Source organism: Balaenoptera ricei, chromosome 1, assembly GCF_028023285.1.
Source record: "Balaenoptera ricei isolate mBalRic1 chromosome 1, mBalRic1.hap2, whole genome shotgun sequence".
Taxonomy (NCBI): Eukaryota; Metazoa; Chordata; class Mammalia; order Artiodactyla; family Balaenopteridae; genus Balaenoptera; species Balaenoptera ricei.
The window spans coordinates 158607078-158620880 of record NC_082639.1 but is presented as its reverse complement, the minus strand read 5'-3'; the positions used below and the strand labels follow the sequence as shown (position 1 = coordinate 158620880).

The window sequence follows — 13803 nt, the reverse complement described above, 5'->3', positions numbered from 1 at the left end:
CCTAGAATTGAGAGTAACGCGCAGCTATTCTAGGGGTGATTGACAAGAATGTGTTGCTTGAAAGAAGGTGGCTAGAGACAAAGTTGGTGTTCCAGTTAATTCCATCTCCTGACGATTCTTGAGTACCAAACAATAAGCCCAGTAAAACCTATGCTTCTTACCCGTCAGACAGCATGAACTGTAGGAATGCCACTTTCTATTAGTTCAGTACTCTACAGCAGTTCTGTGAAGCAGGAAGCACAGAAACATCTATCCCAGCAAATGAGAAACAGTTAGGTAACTTGCCTAAGTTTCCTAAGTTACAACTAGAAATGGAGCTAGTACCCCAGTTCCTGCGACTCCTGGGTGGCCTCGCATTAGGTCACACTGGGCTGGCGCATGGACCGGGGCCACTGGAAGACTTCCATTCATGTTTCCTAGCCCTTTTTTCAAGTCAAAGCCTCACCTCTGGGCGCACAGGATCCTCAATGCCCACCACTGCGATACATGTCAGTTCAGTGAGGATTTCGCTCTCGTTGTCCCATGGGGGCTCTCCGTCATTGAAATCCCGGTAAGCTATGCAGATAGTCCGGAGTCCCTCACTGGCCATGGGCTCGATGACGGTGTGGACCATCTCATCTCGGTCCTTATTCTTGAATGGCACTGCTTCCCCTTTCTTGTCCAGGATTCGATTACACCTGGCAGGGCACACAGTCAGAAAGCAGCATCCCCCCTATGTGCTTGCATAGTCATTTACAGACATCCTGGCCACTCTGCATTACTCCTAAAGACACTGTTCTGTGGCCATAAATCTCCACTCATAACCCAAAGCTGAGCCCCTTTTTCCAAGGTGGGGTGGCCAGTAGGTGGGTAATGTCTAGGTGGGCAGAGCATTTGATTCTCCCATGTTGTCTGCTCCTACTCATACGTGAATACAATATTAAGGCTCATTTGTGGATCGCCTGCTCTTTTGAGCTTCGCAAAGGTGGAGACACTTCCTCAGTCCTCAGTATCTAGAGTGCTCAGTGCAGAGGGTGTTCTCAACAAGAACGTGTCACTCGAAAGGGGGTGGCGAAAGCCAAGCTGGGGCACTGGTTTTTAGCTACTGGCCCTATATCCACGTAGGTGATCCACGTAGGTCACCTTTTAATGACCTATGGATCATCTAGCCACTTTGATTATGCAACTTCCTGTGATCAGAATTGAGAATAAAAAGGAAAAGGGAACACAGAACTAACATTTCTAGTATCAATACTTGCTATGTGCAAGGCATTTTACATACATTGAATCATTTAATCAGAGTAACCCTGTGAGATGGGTGGGTGTTATTATCTCTTTTCAGAATAGGAAATGGAAGTTTGGATTGCCTAGGTCTGAACCGTGGCTGTGCCACTAAGAGCTGTATCACTTCCAGCAAGTTACTGAACTTCCCAGCACCTCTGAATTCTCATCCGTAAAACAGGGATAATGACAGCATCTACCTCGCTGAGCTGTGAAGAGTAAGTACAGTATCCAAAGTACTTAACAGCAAGGCTTGGCCTGAACCAAGCTCAGATGTTAGTCACGATGTCACCGCCTGGAAGGAGGGTTTGCTCATCATCCAGGTGGATTCAGCGTGAGGCCTGGCACCCTGACCTCCCTGAGGGGAGGATCCTGAAGGGAGGAAGAAGCAGGGGAGGGGCGCTCACTTGCGCAAGATGATCTCAGAAGCACCCTTGCTGTACATGCGGTAGCCACTGCGGGGCTTCTCGATGACGGTGCTCATGGACTTGCGCACCGAGTTGAAGGTGTACACCTTGTAGAGCTTCTCCTCGGGCACCTCACTGCGCACGGCGTGGTAATCCTGCTTCAGGTCCGAGACGAAGCCCAGTAGGGCGCACTCGGTCTTGTTGCCCACCTGCCGCGGCAGGCCGCCCTCCTTCTCTGGAGGCTGAGAGGAAAAACACACGTGGGAGTGTTGGATGAGGTGCCGAAGCTGGGGAGAGAACCTAGGAAGGGAAGGACTCCGCTCGAGGCTTTCACACATGTACCCAGGGCCCGTGGGGGTGCTGACTGTGGTCCCTGAGCCACCCAGGGCTTGGGGATTTTTTAGTTGCCCTGGGGCTGGTGCTGGTGTCTCACCCTGTGTGGGTCTTATTCTAACACTCTCTCTTAGTTTCTAGAAACTGAGTCATTTACTCCTGACCAGCATGAGGTCTCTTTTTATTTATTTATTTTTTAAAAGATTTTTTGATGTGGACCATTTTAAAAGTCTTTATTGAATTTGTTACAATATTGATTCTGTTTTTTGTTTTGGTTTTTGGGCCCTGAGGCATGTGGGAGGGATCTTAGCTCCCCAACCAGGGATTGAACACACACCCCCTTCATTGGAAGGCGAAGTCTTGACCAGTGGACCGCCAGAGAAGTCCCAAGATCTTTTTAGAGATACTGCCTTTACCTGGTGATTGGAGGTCACTTCATAGCTATAGATTCCTACCTGCCTCCCCCTTTCCCTCCCATCTCCCAATCTACTCCCACGGATTATTTCCTAGTTTCACCCCAAACATGTTCACTGGGGAGTGGGAAATGGGATGTGGGATGGCAATTCAGGCAGAATAAACAAGAAAAAATTAATGGTTCCCTCCACCTACCCATTTTAAGTGTCCTGGCAAAGGAAACGCTTACCAGAACCTTGGAGGTGTAGGCACTGTTGATAGAAATACCATTGACAATAAGGTCCAGGACCTTGGGCACAAGGACATCAGGGCTTGGGATTTGATGGTAATGGGTTTCTCCGATATAAGCCTGCACCACAGTCATGCGGTTCATGGTCAACGTGCCTGTCTTATCAGAGCAGATGGCTGTGGCATTGCCCATTGTTTCACAAGCATCCAAGTGCCGTACCAGGTTATTGTCTTTCATCATTTTCTACAAAGGAGAAGAGAAAAGACTTCCCAAATACAGGTCAAAGGCCATTTCCTAGCCAGCATCTCTCCACATTTCATTCTCTGGTCCCACACAAAAATGCAGGATACCATTTTTGTAAATACTCTTAAGATTCTACTGGGTTACTTAAACGTTGATGCAACTGATCCAGACGGTCCTTCCAAAGTGCCAGTGACTTCTGCTCCTGAAGACATCACCCAGAGTTTATGAAGACAGAGTGGCCCATCCTTTCACCAGAGGCTACACGGTACCCTCCCCTCCGGTCTCTGTTCTGAAAGAAGACACAGTTTCATTCCAGTCTCACCTTCACAGAGTAAGCCAGTGAAATGGTGACTGCCAGTGGCAGCCCCTCTGGCACAGCCACCACCAGCACAGTGATGCCAATGATGAAGAACTTGACAAAGTACTGGACGTAGATGGGAGTACACTCAGCCAGCCATGGTCTGCGCTGTATCACAAAGTTGTCGATCACAAAGTACAGAATCAGGATGAGAACTGTGATTGCAGACATGATCAGACCTGTCCAGGAAACAAGTCAAATGAACCCAGGCTTCAGGGTATTCCTAGGGCCCTAGCCAGAGATGGATTGGCATAAATTGTAGCCTTTGCTATCCATTTTTAAAGTGACTATCTAAGTCATACCCAAAGCCCCTATCCATTCTCTGGTGCTTATACATTACAGTGTAGGGGAAAGAGGTGGCTTTGCATTCTAAAGACATGGGTGCTATTCTCAGCACTGCACCAACTTGACTCGTGGCTTCGGACTGGTCTTGACCCTCTCTGGGCCTATTTCCTCATTCATAAATAAGAGGATTGGTCTAGTTTTCTAAAATAGTATTCTATGATTCTATCTCAGACCTACTCTCTTCCTACAAATCATAATGTAGTGACTACAGGTGCCTATTTCCTAGTAGTTTATCAATTTTAACTTCTTCCCTAGTAGCCTGAGGATGTCAGGCAATTCACAACTTGTTCACAGTGTTGCCCCTATGGTGTTAGCACATCACCTACATAACTATCCCTTAGAGTGGTGCTTCCCAACCTTTCTCCTGACATGGCATAGACAGAAGATGACAATAATAACAACTACTAATATAGTGCTTACTATGAGTCAGGCAAGCACTTCACAGGTATTAACTCATTTAATCCTCACAACAATCCTGTGAGATGTTACTATTATCATCCCCTTTTATGTGTCTCTCTAAGGCACAGAGAGGTTTTGGTATGGCACACTGGAGGGGGACCAACCATCCTGGTTTGCCTGAGACTGAGCAGTTTCCTGGGCTGCGGGACTTTCAGTGCTAAAACTGAGAAAGTCTCAAGCAGACTGGGATAGTTGGTCATCCTACATATCCTACAATGGAAGAATCTGCTCAAGATCAGAAAACAACTGGTCTAGGGGCTCCAGCTGCCTTGGGTGCTGCCTGGCTACTCTGAGGGCTGAGGGGATCAGTATTTGGGCATCTGTATCTACCTGTGGCACAATATCTGGGAAAAGTTCCACTTCAAATCATAGTTTGATTTGTGTCTTTGCTTTTCCTGAGGGCCCAGTGATTCAGAGGAATCAGAACAAGGCTAGAGGTGATTGTATCACTGAAAGCATATTCTTTTGTACTTTGCTTCATCAGGGTCAGGCCTAAGAGGTGAGGCAAGCAAGGCACCTAGGCTGCAAAATTTAAGGAGGCATTCACTCTCAGGGTGGTGCAAGGCACCTCACTCGTTTCCCCCTGGTCCTTGGTCTAGATAATATGCGAAATGAATAAACAGAGGAGACCAGTGGCTAGCCCTCAGGTAGCTTGTACTCCCTAAAGAATAAGGTAGGGATTAGGAGCACAACAGTAGGATCTGTTTAATGTTTCAAACCCGTGTGCCAGGCTCAGCAATTTGATTCCACACTTGCAATTTATCTCATCTGTGTATTGTTTTTTTAAAAATTAATTAATTTATTTATTTTTGGCTGTGTTAGGTCTTTGTTGCTGCACGTGGGCTTTCTCTAGTTGCGGCGAGTGGGGGCTACTCTTTGTTGCGGTGCGCGGGCTTCTCATTGCAGTGGCTTCTCTTGTGGAGCACGGGCTCTAGGCGCGCGGGCTTCAGTAGTTGTGGCACGAGGGCTCTAGAGCGCAGGCTCAGTAGTCGTGGCGCACGGGCTTAGTTGCTCCGCGGCATGTGGGATCTTCCTGGACCAGGGCTTGAACCCATTTCCCCTGCATTTGCAGGCGGATTCTTAACCACTGCGCCACCAGGGAAGTCCCTCATCTGTGTATTGTTTATATGCAAGAGACTTCATGGTGGTCAAAATTAGCTAGGTACTAGAACTGGATGAATAGGCCAGACTGACGCTCTATAAAACTCTCTGTGGTGCTTAAAATGTTCTCTATTTGCACTGTCCAATATGGCAGCCACTAGCCACATGTGGTTATTGACCAACTGAAATAGGTTAATGTGACTGAGGAGCTGAATGTTTAACTATATCTAATTCTCACTAATTTCGTTAATTTTCATTAATTTCAATGGAAACAGCCACACATGGTTAGTGGCTGCAGTAGTGGACAGCATAGGTTCTTGCTATTCAATGTGCGCTTAGCGGCACTGGCGTCACCTGGGGGATTGTTAGAAACGCAGACTCTCAGGCCCCACACAGAAATGTACTGGACTAGACTCTGACTGTAGTAAACAGAGAGGTGAGGTCAGCAAATAAACCGTGGGAAAAGACTGTAGTTTAAGGGATATGTACGCTGAGGGAGCAATCTTCCTTTGTTCCCTCCTCCAAATCCCCCGCCCCACCCCACCACTGAAAGAAGGCAGGAGAGAGGAGAGTGCAGAGGCAAGCGATGGAGAAGCTGCTTCCTCTCACGATGCACAGGAGTGCCTTTACTGACCTCTGCTCTGCAAAGCACCTCTTTAATCACTGTCTTCCTTTTCCCTCCAGTCCTTATTCTGAACTGATTGCTCTATGCCTGGCCATTCCTATGTAAGGAGTTTATAAGCCAATACACAAGCAGGTGAGTAGCTATTAAGTCTTCCTTCTTGCTAATGTAAATCTCCCATTTGTTTGCGCCTTTAACCCTAACACACAGGAAAACATCTCTCTCTGCAAAAGCTAAACAGTCGCAGAGAGAGACACAGCTACCTGGACTGCACTAGCCACTTGGAATTTTAGCTTCTTTCTGCCAGACCTGGTTGGTGTAGAAAGAAGGCAATCAAAGTAGCCAGGATCCAGAATAGCACTGATAAACAAACCAAGAAGGCTCCACCCTACTCACCAGCTTTCCCAATCTGAACAGCCAAGCGCGTCAGCTTGCCCTGCAGCACCGACTTCTCCTTTTTGGGCAGCTTGGCTGCCTTTTTCTCCTTTTCCTCATTGTCGATCCCCTCCTGGCTGTTGAGTGGCTGGATTTCCAAGGCCACTCCATCCTGAGTCTTTGCTAGGGTGTACACACAAATAGGACAGGTAAGCAGGCAAGGTAGTAGCACTGAGTAGCAGGCAAGTGGAAACTAACAAATCCTTCTGTCTTATTCCTGGAATATACCTTGGACCCCTGACATCAGATCTGACCACCCTCACCCCATGCCAGACAGGGAACTTGACTTTGACCCTCTATTAGGGCTTTTGGAATGATATCTTAACAACTGGAGGTGAAATCTGGTGCTTTTAGGGTATGGATTTCCACTTCAGTGGCAGCTTCCTGGCACTACCTCAGACCCCCAAGCCATGTTTATTCCAGCCAGAGGATTAGTCATGCCACTAAGTGCTATTACCAACAACCATCCTTCCTGGAATTCAGTGCTTAATATAGTGAATCTTTACTGCAGAAAGGGGCTGAAGGGGAAGGCTGATAGATATTCCTAGAGCATAAGGGTCCTAGTCAGCTCTTTGAAAGGTTCATCTCTCTCTCTCACTATATCTATAGCTATATCTATATATATATAGACTGTCAAGGAAGAAACACAGACCCCAGACACAGGGTATTTTCCAGTTCCCTCTCGTATTAGTTGAACGATAAGGGAAGGAAATCTCTTTTCTCCCCTGTCTGATGAAGGTAGGGAGGTACAGAGTGGGACCTAGGGGAAAAGGGAAGAAGCTGGTACGAGGGACTCCCTGGAATAAGAGAAAGCCAGGATAAAGACAGACATATAAATCCACTTTGCTTTAAAAAGAAGAGTTAAAGAAATCTAAAATTAAAGAATTATTTTTGTGGAGCCCTGGTTCTCCGACATGATGCCTTTATTTCTAAAAACTACTATGATGTGGGTTACAAAAGGAAAAAATCTCTAGGAGCCGTCTCAAGAGAGCAGTTCTTGCTGGTTCCTGGCACCCCTCCAGTTTCACCCCTGCAGAGCTCGACCCCTTTGGTTAGATGCCCTTCCTGAGATACTGTCTCTGCTGTCAGACTCACAAACAAGACAGAGACAGGATGTAAACACAGCCACCAAAAAAGCAACACACATCAGATTAGGAGGAAGAAAACAGACTGTGGAGAGAACAAAGAAAGAGGTGGGGAGCGAGGTTATGGAGAAAGGGCTCTCTCCAGCCCCGAGAAGACTAGCTGAGAAGGAATCCAGATCAGAAGAGGACACCGATGAGGAAGCCAACAAGAGGAGGGTGCAGGGACTGCCCATCCCAACTCCTTCCACCATAAGGATCCTGAAGTCTTCCAACCCAGAAACTGATGACCGTTGTTGTTTACATCTGGCCTAGGGCAGTGAAGCAAAGAGTTCAGCACCCTGGGAAGAGCAGATCAATCTCACAGGCTCTCCAAGATTGACATGAGGTTCCTTGAGCCAACAGCAGAGGATGCTGTTGTCCCATCTTAGATTGGGTTTGAGAGCTTGAGACCACCCCCAAATCTCTGCACCTTCCTCAGGATAAGGCATCTGGGCCACAGCAGCAGATAACAAATTTATGGAGAGGAAAAGGGAGGAGGCAGATGGCCTGGGAAGGCCTGGTTTGAGTGTGGGCAGGTAGAGATGGCAAATGAGTGGGTGGAAAGGTTACCTTTGTTGCGATTTTCAGGGACTCCTTGTTTTTTACCTGTTTGAACAAGAAAGAAAAAAATGGGGTGGAGACCCAAAGTGACTATTAAGAGATCAGATATCCAATGTTTCGGTCCTGCTCAGAGCCCAAAAGGGCAACAGCAAAGGGGATGAGTTGCAGGAAAGGGAATGTAAAGGAAGCTCACATCTGTTTACCTCCATCTTCATTAGGGGCTCTCATGACTCCTTGGGGTGTGGACCAGGCCACTCATGCAGGTGAGTGCACACCCACTTCTGAGTTGCTTTCTTCTGGGGCACAGTTGCTGTTGGGAGGCTGCTCCCAGCCCGAGTCACACCACTTGGAGAAATGGGGTGGGGGTTAGGAAGCGAGAGGTTTGAACTGTTTCTGCCTGGTGGCAAAGGCCCTGCAAGGTGCCTCCATGTCAGTTTACCAGCGCCAAGCAAGCGGCCTCCTTATTCACTTGCAGGCAGCTGCAGAAACGGATAGTCTAGTTCCTGAGTGAATGTGTTTTGTCTCCTTCTCATTAACTGTCCTTCCCTAAACAGCCCAAGATGGTCCTCCAGCCAACTGGTAGAAATCCTTCTCTCCTCCAAGGGAAGAAGGAATGCTTAGGGAAAGGTGTAGATATGGTTTGGTATCTTTTTTTGCCTTCTGTTTTTCCTTCTTTCAGGAACAAGTGAATGGCAAAGACAGGGCTAACTTCGGGGTAGACATTCCCTCTCTGTTCCCATTCTCCTGGCCGTGTCTCTCTTCCACTGACAGCCCATAGTTTCAGCAGGAATCCAGTTTCTTCTCCTGGACAGTTTTCCCTTAGCCTTGATGATTCATGTAATCCCCCATGTCTGAGGCAAAAAGGGGCAAGGGTTGGAGGACTACACAGAGGGGAGTTGAGCACCTCGCCAGCTCATTTGGGGCAGGCTTTCTACCTCATCCCTTTACAATCCACCAATAGACACAGGAATCAATGCAACCTGACTGGGGAGCCTAGAGTCAGGATCTGGTTTTCATTAGAGCACCGTGGGGAGCCAGGGATGATACCCTTAGCTCAACAAGGGGTTTGGATATCTGCACTCATCATCCTGCAGATTCTTCCAACCAGGTACTGCATCCAGATCTGCTCCCTTTCCTAGTTTGTCCATGGGGGTGGGAGGGAAAAGACTCTCATCCAGAAAGCCCTTTACCTTTCTTCTTCTTCTCTTCCTCTTCCCCCTCACTGGCCCCCAAGAGGGTAAAGATGATTCCAGTCTGAGAGTTGATACCCACAGCAGTCACTACCATTCGGCCAGAACCTTCCATGACATGGGTCCCTAAATGAGAAAGAAGACGAGAGATGTGTTGTTTTTTTATACCTGGCCATTCTTTGGTGTGAAACATAAACCTGGGAAAAGCAATCCCTCTTTCTTCCTCTCCCATGGATAGTGATATACTCAGCAGATAGTAGGAAAAGATCAAGAACAAGCAAACTGGGGGGTAAGGAAAACAATGTGTCTAACTGCTTTAGGGTAAGGCTCCTTTCCCACCACCCATCCCCAGCCAGCAGAGCCCTTCCAAGGTCCCTATAGCACCTGCTTCATAGGCAACCTCTTTTAGGTTGCTTGATATCCTTGTATTCAACCCACTAATATGCTACTGCCTCAGTTGAACCTTGGGGCAGGGCCAGAAGGGAGAGCAAGGTCTGGATATGGTCTCTGTGGCTGACTGTCTGGGGGGGAGGTAGAATAGGAACTGGTGTAGCCAGAGGCCATACCTGAGAGCAACATGGGGTCTCTTTCCAGGGACTTTTTGACATGGTCCGATTCCCCAGTCAGAGAGCTCTCGTCAATCTTGAGATCATTGCCCTGGATCAGGATTCCGTCTGCAGGCAGCAGGTCACCTAGTACACAGAGGTGAAGGGGCAACAGGAAAAGAGCGTAGGTAAGGACCATCCAACCCCATCTCAGGGCTGCTCCCATGGGCCCTGCCTATAGGGCAAAGGCCCAGGGAGAATCTGGAGAGCCTTTGAAAGCAACTTCAGCTCTGACAACCTGGGATAAGACTCCATTCCGGGTATTATAAATTCAAACAGTTACTGATCCCCAAACACCTTCCCGTGGACTGAATATTATATACTTTTAATCTAAGACACACAGGGTACAGTCTAACAGTCTTTGGGAGTTTCAGTTACTGCTTTCTGTGAATTTCTCTCCCATAACCTCCTTAAACTCTAACCTAGAAGCTAACACAATTTGGGGTCTTATCTTTTTGGGTCCTCAGCAATTCCAAGCAGCCCCCTTATGCCAAAGGACCTAGCCTTCAAATAGGGAGGGTGGCACAGGTACAAGAAACACAGAGCTCTCACCGTATTTGATTTGGGCAATGTCACCCACCACGATCTCAGCCACAGGGAGCTGAATGATGTGACCATTTCGGATAACGGAGAACTTCTGTTCCTTTTCAATGCGGTTCTGCAGCCCCCGGAATTGCTTCTCTTTGCTCCAATCATTGAAGGCAGTCACTAGCACCACGATGATCACTGAGAATAAGATGGCTGCCCCCTCAATCCAGCCGGCTTCTGCCTCCCCTTCATCTTCTGGGCTAGTTACGGCTAGACCACACTCTAGCCCAGGGAAAGTAGAGAAAAGAAGGGTCACCTAGGGGCTTTTGTTGACATTAAAAATGGGGGTTGTGCTTCTGCAACCCCCCAGGATAGAAAATCAGGGAAAGAGAATAACAGCTATTCTCTTGGGTAGAATAGCTCTCCTCTGAGGATACTGGAGGACAGCAGGATTGGGCGTCATCTCACCACCAATATAACTATTTATGTTTACCCAAAAGAAGCAAATGACTAAATAGCATGAAACATATCAATACAAATTACAGGCAAGTCACATATAAAGAACTTGTGACCGCCAACATGGTAGCTCCCACTACTACTTCCTAAGATGCTCACACAACTGGGGGAACTCTGAGATGCAGGGCTTTGTTGGTTGAGTGAGCATAGAGGATTTAAGACATTCTGAATAAGGATTTGATGGGAAAAGGGGGAAAAGACCCTGGAATCAGGATAGGTTGGAAGAATAGCTTACTAGCTACTTGTTAGTTTCCTTTGGAGAACCCACTCTGGATAATGGGGGGGCATTTTTAAGCTATAATCTGTCAACGTGAATAATAAGTGCTTTTCGGTGGTGCTGGAAAGAACCCAGATCAGAGTCATGCTGGTCTGTTCAAGATACTCACGTTCATTTTCTTCCCCAGGGGGGCGATAGAAGGACAGGACCAGGGAGATGATGGCTGCGATCTCCAGGATGATGAGTGTGACATCTTGAAGGGCTTCCCACACTAATTCTAAAAAGGTCTTGGGCTTTTTGGGGGGAATCAAGTTTTGTCCAAATACTTGTTTACGTTTCTCCAGATCTGCAGGGTTTCCAGATAGGCCTGAAAAAGACATAAGAGTGGAGCAAATGAGTGAGAAAAAAGGGGTAGGGATGAATGGCAGAAGAAGGCAGTTAAAAGATCCCTTTAAAAAAGATCCCTTGCTTCCCGATCTGCCCAAGTATGAGATCCAGTTAGGGTGACTGGTCTCTGTGGCTGACAGACTTTTTGCTCAGACTCAGGGGGTGTGAAACTTTCAGTCTAAAAGTGGGGGCAAACCAAGACAAGTTGGTCACAAGTTGGTTACCTTCTCTTGGTCTCCAGGGTAAGCTAACCTAGACCTAAAACTTCATCTCTTCCTCATGGAGTTTGCTCCAGGCTCCAGCTCTAAGAGCACAAACATTAAAATGTTTCCTGAGACTCACACAGAACTTTCCTCTCACATTAACATGTAAATGCTGGTCATGATTTAAAAACAGAGCTGGGACTTCCCTGGTGGCGCAGTGGTTAAGAATCTACCTGCCAATGCAGGGGACATGCGTTTGATCCCTGGTCTGGGAAGATCCCACATGCCGTGGAGCAATTAAGCCCGTGTGCCACAACTACTGAGCCTGTGTTCTAGAGCCTGTGAGCCACAAATACTGAGCCCACGTGCCACAACTACAGAAGCCCATGCGCCCTAGAGCCTGCACACCACAACTACTGAGCCCACGCACCACAACTACTGAAGCCCACGCGCCTAGAGCCCATGCTCTGCAACAAGAGAAGCCACCGCAATGAGAAGCCCATGCACCGCAACGAAGAGTAGCCCCTGCTTGTTGCAACTAGAGAAAGCCCGTGCACAGCAATGAAGACCCAACACAGTCAAAAATTAAAAAATAAAATAAAATAAAATAAAATGTTAAAGAAAATAAAAAAATAAAAACAGAGCTGGCTTCCACCCACTGGCTCATACACAAAAGCCAGAAAGAATAAGCTATCTGCCCAAGGTCATGCCAGGAGGCTAGGAGACAGAGCCCAACCAGTTGTCCTGTCCAAGTTTCAGTGGTTTCAGGAGATCAACAGAGTAGAGGCTTCGAGACTTCGACTTTGGGCATCCCTGTTTTGCACACAGCCATCCTTTTCTGTCACACACAGAGGCATACATGCATAGACACACACACATCGCTAAGAGGTACTACTGTTCTGCTAAGTACTATGTACTTAGAGATGTACTAGGTGCTAAGAGAAGTACTACTTAGACAAAGTACTAGGAGAAGCACTATTATTCAGGTTGAATATAAAGAGAACAATGAAGGTGAAGCCACTGAGTTAGTACTCAGTCCTTGATTATCAGCATGCTCCCCACTAACACACGTGTGCTTACATACCTGTGTGAGTGTGCACACATAGTCCAGGCATGTTGCCAGAGAGAAGAAGAGTGAGGCAGAATTATTCCCAGTGTCTTCCTTATATTTAGGCCCTTCTCCTGGGCCCCAGGGGTGTTACACTTTAAGGGAAGAGGAGACAGCCTCTAACTTTAATTAATGCCAGGTGACATTTATCAAGTTGTTTACACAACTTGATTAGCAAATTAGCCCTGGTTTTGGCACTGGACATTGTTGGCTATACTGTGGGTTCCCCACAGGCAGGGTGAGGCAACCTTTGTCTTGAAAAAAGATCAGCAGCTGAGGAGGGTTAGAATCAAAGGATGGGGACACTTAACACAGCTTCACACAGAGGTGCAAGAAAAGCAGATGACCGGAAGCTGCAAGGAGAAAATGGGGATACTGATGCCAGAGGACTTTTTCACACTTTGGTCAACGTGAAGGGCTACTCCACTGGTGGGGAATGGGGGCTTAGCAGGAGGGCAGACATCTATTCTCCATCTCCACTGAATAGGATGCAAGAGTGTTACTTTAAATGGCAAGGAGAGAGATTTGGGTTAGAACTAAGGAAGACAGAGCAAGATTTTGAAAATGGGAAAATAGGTACCCAAGGGAGTATTGTTTGCAGGGTCCATTTCTCCACCCTAAAAACAAAAACCATCAGGAGAGTTACTTGAAATCTACCTGGGGACCCTGCCTGGAGGTAAAGTGGGGGTGTGCACTGGCACCCACGATTGTGGAGTGGGGACTGCAGACCACTTCCTCTTGCCAGTGCTCGGGAGAGGGAAACAGGGGAAGTGGCACCTGATGCTCTCATCCAGGGCCTCCTGCCTCCTTGGACCCAAAAGCACCACCTTGGCTGGAAATCTGAGAGGCACAGCAGAGCTCTGCAGGGGAGCAGGTTTGGCCAAAGCACTAGAAGCAAGCTGGGCTGCTTGCCAGAGAATCCCTGCCTCCACCACTCTGAGGAGTCAGTTCTCAGCAGGAAAGAAAATCCAGGGCCTGGGAAAGGAGTGTTTCTGGGCAGGGCATCTTGATCCCCAGGCAGGCAGAGGCAGAGGTGCCAGGGGACAGGGCCTTGCTGCTTCTCTCTCTCAGGGACCTGAGATAGCAAGTCTGTGCCAACTTGGAACTGCTGTGCTGGACGGCCAGGCTTGCTGGAGGGAAATAGGAGTTCTGCTCATT

At 47.7% G+C, this 13803-nt stretch overlaps 1 protein-coding gene across 3 annotated transcripts in view; it reads right to left on the bottom strand.

Moving 5' to 3' along the window:
* ATP2B4 (ATPase plasma membrane Ca2+ transporting 4) overlaps positions 1 to 13803 on the bottom strand; it is an 89921-nt gene that overhangs the window by 25219 nt on the left and 50899 nt on the right. For 2 of the 3 annotated variants that reach the window (XM_059939546.1, XM_059939525.1), the window contains exons 3-12: positions 11117 to 11314; positions 10239 to 10496; positions 9648 to 9773; positions 9082 to 9207; positions 7901 to 7936; positions 6168 to 6329; positions 3209 to 3423; positions 2644 to 2886; positions 1668 to 1909; positions 446 to 677 (exon numbers count right to left, since the gene is read on the bottom strand). In XM_059939546.1, coding sequence (XP_059795529.1) covers positions 446 to 677; positions 1668 to 1909; positions 2644 to 2886; positions 3209 to 3423; positions 6168 to 6329; positions 7901 to 7936; positions 9082 to 9207; positions 9648 to 9773; positions 10239 to 10496; positions 11117 to 11314 — 1838 coding nt within the window. The remainder of the gene's footprint in view (positions 1 to 445; positions 678 to 1667; positions 1910 to 2643; positions 2887 to 3208; positions 3424 to 6167; positions 6330 to 7900; positions 7937 to 9081; positions 9208 to 9647; positions 9774 to 10238; positions 10497 to 11116; positions 11315 to 13803) is intronic. The other variant, XM_059939535.1, reaches the window with a different exon arrangement.